Source organism: Rana temporaria, chromosome 3 (genome assembly GCF_905171775.1).
Source record: "Rana temporaria chromosome 3, aRanTem1.1, whole genome shotgun sequence".
Taxonomy (NCBI): domain Eukaryota; kingdom Metazoa; phylum Chordata; class Amphibia; order Anura; family Ranidae; genus Rana; species Rana temporaria.
The window spans coordinates 288,158,990-288,180,100 of NC_053491.1; the positions used below are offsets into that span (position 1 = coordinate 288,158,990).

At 43.6% G+C, this 21,111-nt stretch overlaps 1 protein-coding gene across 1 annotated transcript in view; it reads right to left on the reverse strand.

The window, feature by feature from the left end:
* Positions 1 to 21,111, reverse strand: part of GABRB2 (gamma-aminobutyric acid type A receptor subunit beta2) — a 752,195-nt gene that overhangs the window by 455,308 nt on the left and 275,776 nt on the right. The window contains exon 4 of the mRNA XM_040344725.1: positions 4,990 to 5,210. Within this exon, the coding sequence (XP_040200659.1) occupies positions 4,990 to 5,210 (221 nt within the window). The remainder of the gene's footprint in view (positions 1 to 4,989; positions 5,211 to 21,111) is intronic.

Sequence of the window (21,111 nt, forward strand, 5' to 3'; positions counted from 1 at the left end):
ATAAAAGAAATTTTTGACCGCTGTAATTGCAAAGAAAGCCTACTGTACCAAATATTAACATTGATTTTCTCTGATGTTGAAATAGTTATATTCAGCACTGTAAATACATCAGGTCCGGGGCTTCATCAGGGAATGCATGGCAAGGGACCCTTCAGCGCCCTGAACCGACGACGGGTGCCAGAAAGTCACCGCCGATCCAGGACTCATTCATCTTTATGAATGTGAGTCTGTCCACGGACTCTGTGGACAGACGGGTCCTCTTGTCCGTGACCACCCCACCTGCCGCGCTGAATGTCCGCTCAGATAGTACGCTGGAGGGGGGGCAAGACAATAACTCCAGCGCATACTGAGCGAGCTCGCGGCAGGTGTCCAATCTGGCAACCCAGTACTCCATGGGGTCGTCGGTGCTCATACTGTCAGAAGCACCGACGGACGCCATGTAGTCTGCCACCATGTGGGCCAGCCGCTGGTGGTGACTGCTGCTGCTGCTGCTGGTGGTGGTACTGGGTCGCTCGGTTTGGAAGAACATCCTCATCTCTTCCATTAGGTCCCCTGCTCGGCTGCAGCTGGGTGCAGCCACCTGCTGGGTGAGATGAGGGGGGACAACTGGAGGCCGGGGAGTTGCCTGCTCCAACCGTCTGACAATGGCTGCCTGCAGTTCCTCCATCCGGTGCTGCCTCCGGCTGGCTGGGATGAACTGCTCCAGTTTCCCCTTGCACCTGGGATCCAAAAGGGTGGCCATCCAGAAATCATCCCTCGTCTTGATGGTCTTAACCCGGGGGTCCCTCCTGAGGCATCTGAGCATGTGGGCAGCCATGGGGAAGAGCACAGCCCGCTGTGACTCCTCAATGCTGGCCAGGTGAATGAGGTGCGACTCTTCTTCCCTGAGGCGCTGCTGGTCAAACTCAGACATGCCCAACCCCCGGACTATCGGTGCCCCCAACACCGGCTCTCCCTCCTGACCAGGCCCTGACTCCGGGACGACACCAGCAACCACCTCCTCCTCCTCTTCATCATCATCCTCCTCCTCCTCCTCCTCCTCCTGGTCCTGGCCCTGGTCTCGGTGGAGCATTGCTGACTCCTCCTGCTCCACCAAGGCACTCTCCCCAGCCTCGAGCAGGCGATCTAGTGTCCTCTCCAGCATGAACAGTATTGGCAGCACGCTATTGAGGCCAATTTGCTCACTGCTGACCATCTTGGTCGCCTGCTCGAAGGAGGACAACACTTGGCAGACCTGGTTTATCTGCCCCCACTGCGCACAGGCGATGAAAGGGAGTTGTGGTGAAGCCCTCTGAGTGCCTAGTTCCATCAGGTACTCCCTCACCGCCCTTTGCTGCTCCCACAACCTCTTCAGCATGTGGAGGGTGGAGTTCCACCGCGTCACACTGTCCACAATCAGCCTGTGAAGGGGCAGATTGTACTTCCGCTGCAATTTGGACAGGGACGCGGTAGCGGTTGGGGAGCGCCTGAAGTGGCTGGCAATCCTACGCGCCTTTGCCACAATGTCACTCAACCCTGGATAAGTGCGCAGGAACTTCTGCACCACCAGGTTGAGGACATGTGCCAGACAGGGCACGTGCGTCAGACTGCCAGCATGGAGGGCGGCGAGTAGGTTGCTGCCGTTATCGCAGACAACCATACCTGGCTGGAGCCTTCGGGGTGTCAGCCACTTCTGGACCTGAGCTTGAAGTGCTTTCAGCACTTCTTCTGCAGTGTGTCTCCGGTCCCCTAAACTAACAAGCTGGAGCACGGCCTGACAGCGCACGTGCCCCACACTTGAGTAGCTACGGGGGCGCTTGCTGGGAGGCTCAGCAGCTGCGGAGACAGTGGCTTGAGGGAGACCAGCAGTTCTCCCCTGGACACCCCGGGGCGGCACCACAAGATCGGTTGCCGACGATCCCTCACCGACGCCTCGGAGGGAAACCCAATGGGCCGTGAAGCTGATGTAGCGTCCCTGCCCATGCCTGCTGGTCCAGCCATCCATTGTCAGATGAACCCTGTCGCTGACAGCGTGATCCAGCGACAGGGTTACATTCTGAACAATGTGCTGGTGTAGGGCAGGGACACCAGTCCTGGCAAAGAAATGGCGGCTGGGGACACGCCATTGGGGTTGGGCCTGCTCCAACATCTGCCTGAAGGGGTTGCTGTCAACTATGTTGAAGGGCAGCAGATGTTGGGCAATAACCCTTGCCAGGAGCCCATTGAGGGAACGCACACGTCGGTCTCCAGGGGGGAAGGGAGTGGTGCGGTCAAAGGCGTCTGAAATCGACGCCTGGCGCCGGACGGCAGTGCGGGACACAGACGTGGAGGGTGCTGTGGAAGTAGAGGTCTGGCTGCCGGTACCAGTACCTCTACTAGAGGGAGCGGGGGGGCATGACCTGCTGGAAACAGATGAAGATGTGGCAGGGGCTGCTGTACCCTGCTCACTTGTGGTGGTGGCGCTGCTACCACCACCACGCTTCATCTCCTCATACAACGCCCAGTGGTTTATCCTGAGGTGCTGGTTCAGGGCTGTGGTACCCACCCGAGCCAAACACTTCCCTCTCTTCACCCTCACTTTACAAATCCGGCAGATGGCCACGGTAGGGTTGTCTGCCACCAGGGTAAAGAAATTCCAGACAGGTGACTTCAGCACCGCCCTCCTGTCAGATGGGGTGACGCTTACTTGCACCTGCTGGGATTCGGTGCGCACAGGTGGAGCTGCCTGCTGCTGCTGCTGCTGCTGCTGCTCCTCCTCCTGACACCTCCTGCTGCCATCACCAGTGGAGACCCTGACGATGGTCTCCCTGGTGGTGACCTGGCGCACCGTTTCACCAGGGTGCCTACCTTCCCCGTCGTCACTGACGTAGTGAGCCGACGCGTCAGATGGCAACCATGATGGGTCACCCTCTTCGCCCCCAGAGATGTCAGACCAAGGGCTGAGATGTGTTGGTCTGAGGGAACCACGTGACATGGAGCCTCTAGCCTGGCTCCGCTGTCCCCTCACCCACGCCTGGGTCTGACTAGGTGCTGCTGTTTCCTGCACCAAAACAGCAGCACCAGTTTGAAGGGATGTCTCTGGGATACTGCCAGCAGGTATCCCATCCTCCTCATCCATCCCTTCAAAAAGGTCCTGACCATCAGGACAGAGCTGGAGGTCTGCCTGATGCATGGCCTCCCCCAAGAGATCCCTATCACTGTCGCTGTCGAACAGTAAGATGCTGGACTCTTGGGGGCTGGGGGGGGGTAGTACAGGCAACGGTGTAATGGTGGTACTACTGTGAGTCGGGACCGACGACTCAGTGGCACTGCTGTGCCCCATGTAGTCCACCACTACTTGAGCCTGAGATGGCAATATCGGGCGGCTGCCCGATGGGAAGAACTCCCGGATCAGGCGTACTCCCCTTGCACCCGATCCTCTACCACTAGTAGGGGCACGAGAGGTACCCCGTGCTGGCAGCGATCCAGCACTGGGAGTAACTCCCCTACCCCTACTGCCACGGCCACGGATGCCGCTCATAATTGCTGATATGTGTGTGGGGGGGTTAAACTTTATTGGGGGGGAAAATGTGAACAAAATGTGTTTTTGTGTTTTTTTTACAAGACAGGCACGCAGACAAAGACGTACACAGACAGCTACTAAACTATAAGAAAAGTAGTACACCAGACAAGGACTACAAAATTAAAGAAAAAAAAAAAAAGCACTAAACAAACACTAACTTTTTTTTTTTTTTTTTTTTTAAACACAGACACTAAACACACACTAAGCTAAGCTAGATGAAATAAATGTACACTAACAGTGTGTACACTTACTACACAAAATTTAACTAAACTGAACACAAAACTTAGCTTTTATAAAAGCTCTTTAGGGAAAACTAAACAAAATTTGAACTGAGATGCCTATCAAATATCACTGAACAGTGAACCTGCAAGATCTGACAGTAACACAAGATGAACAAAACTTAGCTTTTAGAAAAGCTCTTTTATAAAGCTCAGATCAATATGTGTTCTGAAATCTCTTGCAAATATAACTGAACAGGGAGGATTGCAGGATCAAACAGTAACACAAATGAAAAAAACAGCACAAAACAGCACAAAACGTAGCTTTGAAAAAAGCTCTTGGGTCTATTGCTTTGAAAAAAGCAGTTGATATACTGGAAAAGATCCACTGGAATCACTAAATAGCAATGCTGGTGATGATCTAAATCAATCAAGAACAAAGACACAGGAAACCAGGAAACCAGGAACACAGAAACAGCCTCCACACTCTATAGCAAGCTTCTGAATCTGCAATGAAATGGTGCTGGGAGTGAGCTTATATAATGTCCATGCAGGCAGGTTCCTATTGGTTGCTAACCTGTGACGAGTGTGGAAGGAGAACTCTGATTGGCTCTGATGCAAAAGGGCGGAGCAAATAATCGCGCAATATTCCTATTGCCGAATATTCGCATTGCGAATATTCGGCAATATAAAATGATCGCTTCAGCTACTCGGCCCAATGGCTCTAATCATACCAGCAATGCTTTCAGACGTCTATGGAGATCACTAGGATGTGATCTGTTTTAAAAATGAAACTGTAAAAATCGCTCTGATGCGGAAGATCGGGGCGAGGAAAATAATCGCGCGATATTGCGTTTGCCGAATAATCGCATTGCGATCTTTCTGGAAAATTCAATGAACGCTTCAGCTACTCGGCCCAGGGTCTCTAATTATACCAGCAATGCTTTTAGACGTCGATGGAGATATCTAGGATGTGATCTGATTCAAAAAAAAAATTGTAAAAAATCGAATATTCGGAATTGCGAATATTCACCGCGAATTTCGAAATATAGCGCGATTTCTCGAATATGCTATATTCGAGTCGAATATTCGCAATGCGAATATTCGTGAGCAACACTAATACTCATGAATGAATGCTTTGTATGCAAATACTTTTTTGACAAGTAATGCTTTTAACACTCTGAAATGGAAGACCATGTAATCCAGCACAAGTATGTATTACAAACTGACCTTAGACCATAGAGCACGGTGCCATCAGGATGCAAGCGAATCATTCTGTTCTTGACTGTAACACCATGAACAAAAGACTTCTTGTCATTTAGAAAGTATGTATCAGGAACCCACAGCTGATCTGCCACTCTATTGTCCAAGGTCAAATTTAAAGGAATCACAGAATATGAAAGCCTTTTATCCCTCCATGCCTGCTGAAAGTACATTGTCAGTGTATAGTCCTGAAAGAAGGGGGAGAGAAAAACAGACAATGAGTAATTTCAATAAAATAAAACTATTGAGCATCTGAATACATCGTTTTCAGTATTATTTCACAGCTAGAATCACAAGGCTTTATAATTTATTTAGAACAACGTACAAATGACTGGACAAATTATCTGGATTATAAAATATTTTCCCTTTTTTTTATAAAGTGAATCTGTCTGAACATTTGGGAGATAACTCAGGAGGGGTCTGACAGTAATAAATTCTGTTTTCACAATCATGTTTTAATTATCACATTAATAATTACTGTAACAGGCACAGATTTTGATACACAGAGAAATGAATAATCATCCTATTCTACCTGCCTATCAATAAATGCAGAATGAATTTGCATATAACCTTAGCAATAAGGAAACCTCATATTACCAGGCAAAGTGAGAAGTAAAATGAAAGAAATAATAAATACATGTCCACTTAAATTATTATTTGGTTTGGTCTATTTAAAGTAAATCTGTCAAGAAAAAAAACAAAAAACATCTAAATAAAAATGTTTATACTGTGAAGACCCGCCTCCAGAACCTTCTGACTGCCTATCCTGGAGCAATGACAAGCCTTTGAGAAGATGTGGGAGAGCAGTTGGAGAGAAGTTTAGGACAATATAAACATGTGTTAAATTCCACAGTGTAGAATGTCGCTGGTTTTGTGGGTCCCTGGGGCACATTTGAAAGCAGAACTAAGGTATACTGGGTGGGGGGAGCACAACATACCTGCACATTAAGGCACAGTTATCTTACAAGAGTGCCCTCCTCCAATATTAACTGATCCATACTGTCAGTCACTGACAGAAAAAAACAAAAGCCTGTGGACCTGAAACTTAAGGCTCAAGTGGTTTTGGCAGTGGTACACCATGCATGTAATAGCCAGGTACAATCCAAACAGGTTTGTCCTTAACTTGTATTCAATATAGTGACAAACAAATGCAGTTTCACTGCTGATAGGCTTTGTACACTCCTTGGCAAAAAACAAACAAAACATCATCTGCTTGCCCGAGTCAAGTAAACTCATGTCAGTTCCTGATTAACAGAGTGCCTCATATTGGGTTCCTCAAAACAAACAGGATGCATATGCACCTTTTTGAGTATTCTACAAGCACTCAGCTTTTCACCTATATTCAGAATTACATGGTAGACAAAGTAAGACAGAGCAGTGAAAACCAGTCATCTCATGTACAGTATATAAAGCTGTGTGCACTGTTGAGATGAATAATGAAGTCTGGCTACCAGGTAGGGTGTGGACCTAAGAATGGACAACATGACTTATTACCTTTCTGAGAAAACCACAAGCTTGTGTTCTTTATATCAGTTATCAACCCTAGAACACCGCAACATGTGTAGGTAAGAAACCTAGGTAACACATATACATCATCCAACATCCTACCAGCCCTCAAAAATGGTGGTTGGTCAGTTTGAGCCATATCTAATGTATATACTCAAGTGAGATTGTCTCTTGACATTTCAAACTGGAAATGTTCAGACTTTTCAGAGTGTACCTCCAGAAATGTGCCTCAAACATAGTTTTTCATAACTAACAAAACATATCCCAAATCTGTGTTTGACTAGCACAATATCTCCAAAGCCTATTGACAATCACTTTACCATTAATACTGAGCAACCTGAACCTTCCTAGAATTATAAATGAAGCCAGAATATTTGTGTTTAAACTCACAGAAATGCACAGGATTCTCCAACATGCTTAATATTTAAGATTAAAAAAAAAAAAACATTAAATACAATTATTCACAGCATGACAAACTAATTGCCAATATAATAATCTGAAGGGCTGTCACAAATTAATTACTCTAGTAAAACAATATGTGGTTTATTTTAGTTTAGCAGACTACTTGAAATCAAATTACAATGGAAGAAAAATAGCTTGGCACTTTATAAACATTGTACTCCCTCATACACGGGCAGCAAAAGCTAAAAATAGTTCTGCAGTGTATAGAGGGTAGCTCTATGTTCATGCTCTATTCTATATAAGGTATATAGCTTAGCCACCAACACTTCCTATAGTAACCAGAGCAGCGAAGAGGGTTTAATTGACCTCAAGCCCAAGGGCTTCCAAGCAAATGATGTGATAATAATACAAACCCCCAAAACTGTGTCAGAAGACACAGAGCAGTCATGTTGTTTAGAATTCATAATTCAGCCATGACATTTTTAGAATAGGAGACATACTGTAGCAGCAGTGATCCCTTTTTCTGTCCCTGGCTATAATCCTAGGAGTGCATCTTCCTTAACATTAACGTTTAGCTGCACCAAATTGACCAACATCAAAACAAAGCATGACAGACAGATAACTTTTTGATTTAGCCCATCATATACCCCATTAGCAGGACAATACACAGCGCAATCTGGTGTTTTTAGCCAAAGCACCTTCCCAGTCCAGCGCTGTATGTAGTGGACAAGGAGACCAGAGTCTCTGCTCAGCCTGCGGATAAAAACCTGATATAAACTCCAGGAGCAGCTCCTCTACCACCAGATCACCTCCCACACCTGCCCTGCATTAAACTGTATAAAGCGGTATCTCCCCCGGTCGCACTTCCACTCCGGATCCCGCTTGAGGCATATCTCCTGCACACAGGCAACCCCAGAACCTAATATGGCCTCCACAGCTCATCTCTCATCTCCCCTCTGCAAAGCCCGCTCCGTGGAAGTCGACGGACATAAGTTATTTATCTTTGCTGATTACTTGGCGGAGGTTTCCCGTAAAAGAAAATAATTCCAAACAATTTGTTGAGAGCTTTTCAAAAGAGGCATCCACTTCACCCTGGCTTACCCAACAATTATCAGGCTGCAAGCTCCAGATGGAGAACCACTTACCTTCCATACACCAGACAAGGCAGAATTATTCCTTTGCTTTCAAAAACCCAGGCAAATGTCAGCAGACACCTTTGCAGATAAAGCTAAACAGGGGCCCAGTGATCAGAGAAGTCCCAGAAAGGATCCTCCAACATGCCTGAAACCCATTTCCCCAAATGACTCACTGGAGTTCCACCGAGCAACCCATATTTCGACTTCTAAGCAACCTCCAGTATAAGGGTAAATAACCCTCTCTTCACAAAACACCTTCCCAGGCTTAAAGTGGTTGTAAAGCCACTTCTATAAAATGCTTCCATCGCCTCTGTATTAGAACAATAAGTTCCCCTGTGTCTGTGTTATATAATAAATATGCTTATCTGTACTGATAACACAGTGTCTTCCTGCGCTCAGGCGCCTCCTCTCTCCTCTTCTCTGCCCAACTCACAGTTCCAGCGGGCGGGGGCGAGCACTGCCGCTGATGTCAGCTGGGGAGGAGAGGAGAGATAGAGCAGAGGAGTCCCATGATCACAGGAATACACTGGGGGTGATTTACTGAAGGCAAATAGACTGTTCACTTTGCAAAGTATAGTTATTCCAGAGCTTAGTAAATGAGTAGAAGATCTGTTGACTTCCATCATCCAATCATGCACACGCAAAAATTCATTTTTTTCCTTGCATGTGATTGGGTATCCTTTGCAAAGTAAACCTTTACCTAATTTACTATGCTCTGGAGCAACTGCCTCTGCAGAGTGCAACTGCACTTTGCAAAGTGCACAGTCTATTTGCCCTTAGTAAATCAACCCCACTTTGTTATTGGAAATTATTGTTATAATACAGAGGGGATGGAAACTTTTAATATTAAATATGAAAACTGACACAAGCAGGGGGGGGGGAGGATGGAGGAGAGGACACAGGAGAGATAGCAGGCTGCGGCTGATGGAGGCATGTACACTGACCACAGTGTTAGCGTGCAAGGGGGAGGGTATAGCCAGGCAGGATCATACGGGTATTACAGGTGTTGCAGGGGGCCAAATGACACAGCACAAGCACTGTGCTGTATAACATGCGTTACGGAAACAGGGTCTTTTTTTTTTGCTCAAGCAGCTATTCATCCTAACTTATAGTATCTGATTTATTACTGCTTGTAAATAGTTTAGCTGGAATGGTTTAGGGAATACAAATTCCTGGCTGACTATCCCTACCTGCACTTATGTATCCACTAATTAGTAGCATTTTCAGAGAAAACACCATTAAAGTATTACAGTTGGTTAGACAAATTACATCTCATAGGTGAAACCGACACCTGATAGCCATCATATTTGTATTAATTCAATAGATAATTCCAGGGTGGACAATAATATACCAGTTACCAGAATGTAACCTGTAGGTATTTCAATATAGTAACACAGATGACTATATCTGCGGGAGTGGCAGCTGTATGATCATAAAGACTGTGACGTCCCATTGGCCACTCATATCTTCTCCTTGGTCAGATAATTTGCACTGTCCTCAGGCACCAGAAAAAATATTTTACCAATCAAAAAATGAACACCGGCAAGATTTTTTTTTATGGGAGCCATCTTAAGCTCATTGAGCAAACCTTGATAGTATTTTAATTCTTAAACCCTTTTTTGTCTTTGTTTTTTGTTGTTTTATTGTATCTTTTTTTTTCTCTTGTAGCACCCCTTTTCTGTTAATATTTTGTTTGCACCATATATTCTGTATCTTATACATCTCTACATATTCCTGTCTTTTATGACAGTGTGTATTACAGACATTTCTTAAATGTCATAATTGCTATTGTGAATGATTGGTAGACCGATAAGCTATCTGGTGGCAGTTTGGGGTATAACGGGTTAACTGCATAGTTAACTAAACCCAGTGAATATTGCTTTCAGTCTACTGGCACTTAAAGACTGGGGTCCCACAAGATGTAAAACCTTTGTGCAGGCTCAGGCTGAGAGTGTTATTATCAGGTATCAGTGATAGTGTGGTGTGAGTTTGACCAGCTATTTGTCACAAGTTAGTGCATCTACCTGGTGTTTATCACATACAACAAATGCTACTCTCATCCACTTTATCAACTGTTCACATCACAGTCTAAATCCTTCAGCAAAACACCATTCCTTGACATGTTTTCCTATCTCATGAGGTACAGAGGGGGTGCAAGTGTCTACAAGCCCAAGAGGTTCAGTCATTATAATTACTTTTCCTTAGCAGCTGTTGACATTGTAATCAATACAGAATAAACATACTAAGCATAAAAAAGGGTTCACCAATCTTATTCATATGTATATATGCATACTGTAAATGATAGAACAGGTAAAATAAAGAAGCATCACATTTTTTTGTAACACTTTGAATGTGTAATGCCCTGTACACACGATCGGTTTGTCTGATGAAAACGGACTGATGGACCGTTTTCATCGGACGAACCGATCGTGTGTGGGCCCCACCAGTTTTTTTTTCCCATCGGTGAAAAAAAAATAGAACGTGTTTTAAAATTTTTGTATGGTTAAAAAAACGATAGAAAAAAATGATTGTTTGAGAACGACGAGATTTTGTCTTAACTCGTCGAGGAAAACAAAGTTTCTGATGTTATTACAATTTTAGTACTAAAGATGAACTAACCTTTTAAAGTAGGCAAAGTAACATTTTCTTGCTTTGGTTTTTGGTTTGAATCATAAACCTGTACCCCTTTCAGTGCCAGAGCTGTTTTTGCACACATTTAAACAAATTATTTGAGGTCTAAAGAATAGTTGAAACCCCTAAACATTAGGGCCCAGATTCACGTAGGGCGGCGTAACTTTAAGTGGGCGTAGCGTATCGTATTTACGCTACGCCAACGCAACTTAGAGAGGCAAGTGCAGTATTCACAAAGCACTTGCGTCCTAAGTTACGGCGGTGTAGAGTAAATGTGCCGGCGTAAGCGCGCCTAAATCAAATGAGGAAGAGGTGGGCGTGTTTTATGTAAACTAATCATGACCCCACGTAATTGACAATTTTTAGGAACGGTGCATGCGCACACATGCTCAGTATCACGTCGAATTTTTAAAGTAAATTGCGCCCACTTAATGCTTAGTTGACGTGAATGTAACCTACGCCCAGCCCCATTCACGGACGACTTACGCAAACGACGTAAAATACGACGATGTTCGTACGTTTCCGACATCCATACCTAACATGACTTACCCCTGCTTTATGAGAGATAACTTTACGCCGGCGTATGTCTTACGTAAACGACGTATATTGATACGCCGGGCGCACATACGTTCATGAATCAGCATATCTAGCTATTTTGCATATTCTACGTGGAAATCTACGGAAGCGCCACCTAGCGGCCAGCGTAAATATGCACCCTAAGATACGACGGCGTAGGAGACTTATGCCACTCGTATCTAGGCAACTCTGAGACGTATCTGATTCTATGAATCAGGCGCCAAGTTGCGAAGGCCCGCATTCGGAGTTAGGACGGCGTATCTGGAGATATGCCGTCGTAACTCCTTTGTGAATCCAGGCCTATATATGTTCCTAAAGCAGACATACTGAATAATAAAATACGGGTAGTTAAATTTTTTTTATGTCATGTATCTAGCAGTCCATCGAGTCTGCAATGTGTTTTGTATTTTTTCATTAATTGTTTTGTCTGAGTATAGATCTATGTTTGTCCCAAGCATGTTGGAAGCCATTTACTGTCGACTGTCTCACTACATCTGCTGGCAGTTTATTCTAAGAATCAACTACCGATTCAGTAACATAATACTTTAACATTAATATTGAACTTTCCTCCAGTTAGTTAGAGGTCATGTCCCTGTGTTCTTAATTTTGGTTTCATATTGAAAAACTGCCCTCCTAAACCTCATTCACCCCCTCGATGTATTTAAAGGTTTCAATCATGTATCCAATTTCCCTTCTTTCTTCCAGACTGTACATATTAAGTTCCTCAGTATGTGTTATCCTTCAGACCTTTCACCATTTTGTGTCACCCGTCTCTGGACTGATTCTATTCTATCAATATCTTTGTAAGTGAGGTTTCCAGAACTGGACACATTATTCTAAATGAGGTCTCACTAAAGATCTGTCAGGGACGTACTGTTCGCTCCCCTCGGCACGCGCCTACGCGCATGCGCCAACCACGGACCTTGCACACAGCTATGCAGCCGTTGCGCGCTCCTTCGCGCACGCGCCAAAACGTACCTAACCAGCCGTCGCTCGTGCGTGCGCGCATGCGCACGCACTAGACGCATCTTTTGGCGCCCAGCAAGCCTATAAAAGACACTGTGGTGATGCTGCACCTCGCGGCTTGATCTGCATCTGTTCCCTGAGCTCCTGTTGCTGTTTGAAAGCATTCTGTTCCAAGTGTATGACCCAGCTTCCTGACTCTGCTTCCTGCTCCAATCCTGACTCCGGCTTGTTGACCTTGCTCTGTTCCCTGCTTGAATACCCGTTGCCAAGACCCGGCCTGGACTGACTACTCTTCTGCCTATTGCTTCTGCTATGACTCCAAGTGTAAGACCCGGCCTGCCTGACTCCGCCCACCTGCACCTGCTGCGCTGCTAACCTGCATCCACGCCTCTGCTAACCTGCATCCACGCCTCTGCTAACCTGCATCCACGCCTCTGCTAACCTGCATCCTCGGCTCTGCTGACCTGCATCCACGCTCTGCTGACCTGCATCTACTAAGTCTGCAAACCTGCATCATCTGCTTCCTGTCTCTCGGTTCCCATCTCACCAGCAGCAACAACCAGAACAGGCACCTGTACCCCACCGCGCTCCTACCACCACTGTCCCCATTCCAGTGGTCTCCGAGCCGGGGTTGTACGGGAGGTCTCCCTCCACGCGTCAGGCTCACACCCAGGTACGTAACAAGATCTATATAGAGGAATCAGAACCTACTTCCTCCTGCTGGTGATCCCTCTAGTGATGCATCCTCAAATCGTATTAGCTTTTCCCACTGTCCGGTCACACTGTTTGCTCATTTTGCAATCAGCTGAAATACGTATTCCCATTTGTGCAACAGTTTTTCAGCACAAAAGTTCACTTTAAGATACACTAAAATGAATTTTAAGGCATGTCAACTCAATATATTAATTTTTTTTGGGCAAATATACAATATGAAATTGTGTCGAGTGAGAGGATACCCACCTTGTCAAGCTTTAAGATTGTGTGCATCTGCAAAATGTCAATGAACTCTGGTATCCTATATTTTCCTAAGGCAACATTTTAAAAGTCCCTGCAGGTCATTACTTTAGAGTTAATTGTGAATATTGGCAATAGAACTGTTGTTCTCACTCCAATGTGTGCAGCAATGTGTAACGTAAAAGCATTTTCTTACATAGGCACCCCAACGTGTGTGTTTATGTTCATGTATGCACAGTGGCAGGCAGGCTCAACATTTTTCTTAGTGCTTGAGTATAATAGTTTTTTTTTACATTTTTTTCAATAAACTTTTGTTTTATATTACATAGGAGAGAAAAAGCCCCCTATATGATATAAACACTCTGTGATAGCTTCTCTTTAATGGGACATTAGGGGTCTTTGGGACAAGATTACAAATTCTTCTCTGTTCATGCCTTTAATTTTCTTTTGATTTTTAAGAACTGTCTTTGTTCAGAAACTCCCTGCCGTGAGACCAGTCACTTCTGTTGTCTCTCCTTGTGCAGGGTGAGTAATTGTATATTTCCCCCCCCCCCCTCTTTTGTGTTTTCTTTTGCAGGCAGCCTGCAATGAGTGGGCCTGATGGGTCCCACTCACAGCTATACAGACTACTCTCTCTAAGAAGTAACTAAGAAATAATTTCCCTTTCCCTGGTAGAGTTTGTCTTGGGCACAGGAACTGGGGACAATTGGTGTAATACAAGGCATTATTCCCTCTCAGTCTTTGTCCTGTAAAAAGATAAGGAGATAGCCTTTGACTGCTACATACCATACCTGTGAGAGATTATGGTTTGGTGAGTGTGCATTTGATCAAAGTAGTGGCACTCTGAGTTTTTGTTACATGACAAGGACTTGCTGGATGGTGCAAGATCTTTTTTTATCTGACTATATATGGACTTTGATTTAGGACTTCATGTTTGGCACATTAAAGTCTTTAGGTTTGGGTATATCAAACGTTTGCCAGCAGCCACACATTTTATCACAGCATTTATAATAAATGTATATAATGGGGCAGATCCACAAAAGGATTACGCCGGCGTATCTATTGATACGCTGGCGTAATTTCAAAATTCCTGTGTCGTATCTTTGTTTTGTATCCACAAAACAAGATACAACGGCATCTGGGATCTTGGATGCAATTTTTCGGCAGGCGCTAGGTGGCATTTCCGGCGAAATCCGCGTTGAGTATGCAAATTAGCTATTTACAGCGATCCAGGAACATACATCCGGCCGGCGCATTTTTTACGCCGTTTGCGTTCGGCTTTTTCCGGCGTATAGTTAAAGCTGCTATATGGTGGCGTACTCAATGTTAAGTATGGCCGTCGTTCCTGCGTACAATTTTGAATTTTTTATGCCGTTTGCCTAAGTCGTTCGCAAATAGGAATTTGCATAGAATGACGTCACCGTCATAAGCATTGGCTTCTTCCGGTCAAATTTCGAGTATGCACACTGGGATACCCCCAGGGACAGCGCATACGCAGTTAAAAAAAAACGTTGTTTACGTCGGGTCACGACGTATTTACATAAAACACGCCCCCATTACATCCATTTGAATTCCGCGCCCTTATGCCGCCAGAGATACACTACGCCGCCGTAACTTACGGCGCAAATTCTTTGTGGATTCAAAATAAAATAAATAAGTTACGGTGGCGCAGTGTATCTTAGATACGCTGCGCCTGGCGTACAGATGTGCCGCTGTATGAGGATCTGCCCCAATATATTTACTATAAACTCTTTACATCTTCAATGCCCAAAGAAAAAGGTGGACTGACAATACCCGACATTTAACTATGTTACTTTTGTTGTCTAAACCTATTAGGTTGTGCAGGCATGCAAAAGGCAAAAAACAAGTATGGTTTATAATGTCTATATCAGGCATTTAGAAATTTTCTTTGGTTGCTGGCCTACTATTTTTCCTCGCTATTACACTATAACCGGGGGTATGGGGGAGTGGGAAGGAAAGTCCTTTAAATAAAGAGTAAAAAAAGAACCAGTTAAAACATGCAGTAACTATAGTGCAAGCATGTTAATTGTTGAGGGGCTCTTGAGAGTTTGCTCAGTCATATTCCACATGCTTTAGAGACCTGTTAGAAGCTAGTACTTGCAACTGAGAGATATTTAAAATACATTTAAAGTTTAGATAAGATCAAAACCCTATAGATTTTGAAGGACAGACAAAAATGTCAGATAAGTGTAAACAAGCTTCCATAAAATCACGAAGAACATGCAGCACATTCTCAATCGTTTTTTTTTTTTTTTTTTTCATCGAAAAAGCGTGTATTTATTGCTGCAGAGCTTCTTTAGATTTTAGAACATTTACAGTATTTTTTTTTAATTGCATTTCATATACTGTATTTGTACGATTATATTCGATAGTTGCCTTTTAAAAAGTAATATAACAAAGTCGTCCTGACAAGAAAAAGCTAAAGAAAGAATACTTCACAGCTGCAGATTTCTACCACAACTGTGACATATCTCTGGAAAAATCATTAGATCCTTATTTAACCAAGTTGGGCTGAGCATGGAGATGTAACAGCCCCAGTAGGATTACAATTTTGTCTGTATCAAAGGTTCTGCTATGGATGCTTCAGCAGGACTCGTTAGGTGAATATTTTATTCAGTTTCTTGATCTGAGCTAGTAAATAGCACAGAAAGGAATAAAAAGATGTATAGCAAAACTGACCACAATTCTGAATATAGATACTTTATTTATCTAACCCTATTTTTTTTTTTTTTTTTTTTTTAACTATTGTGCAAACTCTAAAAACAAATTATAATGAAACCAGAACAAAAGTGTAGTTGTTGGCAACTGCAATCTTTCTGGTCTCAACTTTAATTTTATAAATTCATTTTATAAATACCTGTAAATTGAACCATCAAGAACAATCCATTTATGTTCTAATTTTTAGTTTTAATTTTAATAAATCGGCTCTTGTAAGTTATTAAGTAAAAATTATTTGTGAACCCATTCCAATGTCATTGAGGAATATAAGCAGTTACTTGAAACCTAAAACACCTAGGGCTTGACACATAAAATAATATATATTTTTTCCCTTCATTATGTAAAAAATACTATGCAGAAGGGTAAGTTATGAAATAAAAGTAGATTTGTTGAAATGTTTATTAATTTTTTTTGCTAAATGTTTTACCTTTCTAACAAGGGAAGGGATCCAGATGTTTAAAGAAGTTTAGGTGTGGAGTTAAAGTGATTATTAATCCTCACCTTGTAAAACAACCCTGTTGGTTTAAAATAGAAATGCCTGCAATGAGTGCAATGACCCTAGTTCTCCTACTCTGTGGGGGTTATTTACGAAAGGCAAATCCACTTTGCACTACAGGTACGCTGCAAGTGCACTTGGAAGTAAAGTCGCTTTAAATCTGAGGGGTAGATCTGAAATAAGGGGAAGCTCTGCTGATTTTATCATCCAATAATTGGCAAGCTAAAATGCATTTTTTGTTATTTTCCTTGCATGTTCCCCGCAGATCTACAGTGACTGCACTTCCAAGTGCACTGGCAGTGAACTTGTAGTGCAAAGTGGATTTGCCTTTAGTAAATAACCCCCTATGTGTTGTTGCATAATAAATAACAGTAGGCTAATACTAAATTTTGGTACTTATGCTAGTCACATTTGAAACTATTTTTTGTGAATACATAACTGCAGTATTTGTTTTTGTTTGTTTTATATCTACCGTTAAGATGGCAGTTAAGTATTTATTTTTTGCAAAAAAAAAATGATTACGAGTATGAACAATAACAACAGAAAATACAAGTAATGTATGAATGCAGACACAACTGATATGGCAATTGTATAGGTGAAACATTATAACTGTGCATGGTGATATTCAAACTATACATGGCAGAACATGGCATGTTTTGTTTATCATTAAGCAAAGAGATCTTAAGGAAGCATTAGGTTTTTTTTTTTTTTTTACAGCTATCTAGTGTTGGTGGTAGGTGTGGCTATGATGATGCTAGATCTAATAGCCTAATTCAGGTATGGGTATCTGGTGATATAGGGGTCGCAGTGGATGGGGATATGGTAAAGGAAGAGGAAGATGAGAAGTAATGGATATCATGGGGGGTAATTGGGGGACTCTAGGTGTCATTATGTGGTGTAGTTTTGCATGGGGAAAGGACCTAGATAGGAAAAAGGGGTGGAGAGACGATGAAGAGGTGGGGGGAGGGGTATAGTTCCCTCATTCCCCTATTTCCCTGACACAGCTCTTGCGATTCTTTCAGGTCAGGGCCTGTTTGTATACATCAGTTGTGACAAAAAGCAAGACCATGTTTTACTGAACTTAGCAGATGTGTAATTTGCTTGATGTATTAGCTCCTCAATTTCCGCTGCTTTTTGTATACGTCTGAACCAGTCTACTATAGATGGTGGTTCAGGGGAGCGCCATTTGATTTGGATGCACATCTTTGCTGTGTTCACCATATGCATGGCTAGAGAGCGGAAGTAAGCCCTGTGCGGGGGTGTGGAGTGGTGGAGCAAGAATTGCGCTGGTGTGTAGTCAAGTGTATAGGTGGTTATTTGGTTGATAAGGCGGTGAACCTCCCTCCAGAAAGGCTGAAGTTTAGAGCAGTTCCACCATACATGTAGAAGCAAACCTATCTATGTTTCACATCTCCAGCATTGCTGGCAGAGTGATGGGTAAAGGTGGTGTAATCTGAGGGGGGTTCTATACCATCTTGAGAATATTTTCAATGCGTTTTCTTGTGCATGTACATTTACTGTTCCCTTGTGAAAGTATGCAAATATGTTTTCACAATCCTGGTCTGTGAGATCGATTGAGAGTTCCTGTTCCCATTTGTGGCTGGCCCAGTTTAACTTGGTGTTTTGGTCTGAGAATAGTAGGGAGTAGGTGTAAGACATCAGATGGCTTTGGGGCTCATTTTTTTAAATGCGTCTAGAACAATCAGGTCAGGGTTTGTGTTTTTCAAAGAAATGTCTAATTTGTACATACATCCAAAAGGGGAATGTGCCATTTGTCATGTTAGTAGCTAATTTGGTTTGGGAGAGGAGACGGCCTTCTTCAAAGAAATGTTCTGCTTGGATGTTTGGGTATGGCCATGTTCCTGTCAGAAAGGATGTGTGTGTTCCTGGTGTAAAGTCTGGGTTGTGTCTGAGGTCATTGGGCCTATAATCTAGGAGATTTTGTTTTTGCTGCAAGTGTCTCAAAAGGAGATTTGTGTTGGTTTTACAACCCAGGGCGGTGTGTTGTGGGGATATCCAGGGTATTGGTGATAGTGGGCGGGATGACATGAAGTGGTCTAGCTGAACCCAATCCTTAAATTTGGAATGTATGATAAAAATGATATGTGTTTTGGCATATCATTTAAGATCTACGTTCAGTAACGAGATCTATAGTTGGTAATTACTCAGGGGTCTTTTCCTGGATTTGGGAATACTGTAATGTGGGCATTCAGGAGATCACATGGGGGTTCAGTGGGTAATGCAAGGTAATGCACCTGAGCACCTGCCCCCTAGTGGTTAACCCATTCACTACCATTGACATTTTCACAGTAATCAGTGCATTTTTTAGCACTTTTCGCTGTGAAAATGACAATGGTCCCAAAAATGTGTCAAAAGTGTCCGATGTGTCAGCCATAATGTTGCAGTCATGCAAAAAAATCGCTGATCGCCACCATTAGTAGTAAAAAAATATATATTAATAAAAATGCCATAAAACTATCCCCTATTTTGTAAACACTATACAGTTTGTGCAAACCAATCGATAAACGCTTATTGTGATTTTTTTTTCCAAAAATAGGTAGAAAAATATGTATTGGCCTAAACTGAGGGGAAAAAAATAATTATATCTTTTTTTGGGGATATTTATTATAGCAAAAAGTAAAAAAATATTGAATGTTTTTCAAAATTGTTGCTCTATTTTTGTTTATAGCGCAAAAAGTAAAAAACGCAGAGGTGATCAAATACCACCAAAACAAAGCTCTATTTGTGGGAAAAAAAGGACGCCAATTTTGTTTGGGAGCCACGTGGCACGACTGCGCAATTGTCAGTTAAAGCGACGCAGTGCCGAATCGCAAAAAGGGGCAAGGTCCTTAAACTGCATATTGGTCCGGGTCTTAACCGGTTAATAGTCTGCTAGAGAGACAAGAAGACATGGGGATCGATTTTGTCAGAGCACATAGAGCACTCAGACCGAAGGGACCTGACAATGCACCCCCTCGAGACATCATCTGCTGCCTGCAGAACTTTACACTCAAAGAAGAAATCATGCGCAAGGCGAGGAGGAATGAGTAGATTATTTTCAATGGGGCTAATATAATGCTGTTTCAGGATTAACCCAAATTGTTCTGAGAAACTGTAGAGCCCTATGCCCCCCTGCTGGAAAAGTTAAGGGAACGTGAGCTGAAGTATACCTGGAGGTTTCCATTTGCTCTGACGGTGAACTTCAACGGGCATCAGCATACCCTGCGTGAACCAGGTGACCTGCATCATTTTTGTACGGCATTGGATCTTGAATATATCCCACTGCCCAATTGGTATTCAGAATTCCAGGAGGATCCCTTAGAACGATCGCCACCGAGATCTCCCTTCTCCACCCCGGATAAGAGGTGCCTTTTTTCTGCCTTTTGCTCTACAAAAGGCAGAAATCGCACCATTCTGGAGGCTCAAAGGCTGGAACACCTAGATCTTCCAGGGAAGACCGCAGAGAACAAGAAGAAAACTGATCGAGGCCTGAAAGGGCCAACCTGTTAAGTTACTCTTTTGTTTGTCCATTTTTACTAAACATCCCCTCAGCATATGTCCCACTTTCCTCCGGTTTTGAAGACCCATAGGATGTGATACGGCAGAAGAAAGCCTTGTGCCACACTTGTGCTGCATTATCTGCCCTGCCGCTCCTCCTCCCCCATCCCTCCTAATTTACCCCCTCTTCCTACTCCCCTCTTCCCACACCCCTCCCCCTCTCCCTACTCCCCCTCTCTCCCCCAGCACTTCCCTTGCCCCCCACAGACTCTGAAAAGCCTGAGGGGCCAGGGCATCAGACTCTACAGATCCCCCCATCCCCCATGAGTCTGGATCTCCCCCCCCTACTGACCTCTACCATCAACTGGTCTTGAACTATGTAGGGACATGTTTGCAACCTATTTCCCCACATTCAGAGACCTTGACTGATATTGCTGAATCTGAGGACTAAGTTGAACGTGAGATCTCAGTTGAGAACCAGACTTGTTTGCTTAATGGATACAGCACAAATAAGCTGCATGTCATGGAAACAGTTGATTAAGTTTTAAGGGGATTAGGGGGGTTTAAATCTGCATGATATCCTACCTAGGGACAGCAGGGGGAGTGAAGCAAACTAATACTAAGGGGACATTCTAATTAACGTATTGCAGATATTGATGCTACAGGAGACTCATTTCTGAGGATCGGCTTTTCCGACCCTTAATAACCACCAATGGTATCACAGTACGAACCTGCAATCTAAGTCCAGGGGAGTGTTCATAGCTTTTCACAAATCCTTTCACCCCCAGGTCTTAGATTCATTTATTGACCCCCTAGGCCGATACCTGTTCCTTAAATTGAAATCTAACTCTTCTGTTTTCACAGTGGCTAATGTATATGGTCCGAACCTAGACCAGGGGAGCTTCCCATCCAGGGTTTTAGAAAAGTTACTCTCTTTTGGCGGTCCCTGTTTCATTCTCGGTGGCGACCTCAATGTGGCTTTTTCACCGTCCGTGGACACTTTCTCATGCAAGTCCTCCATATCACACACTGCTCTTACAGACATAAATTCAGTTCTACATTCCGCACAATTGGTGGATGTCTGGAGAGTACAGCATCCTTTTGAGATAAATTACAGCTGTTATTCTGTGGCCCACAATTCCTATAGTCGCATTGACTACTTCATTAATCTCCCAATCCTTGCTT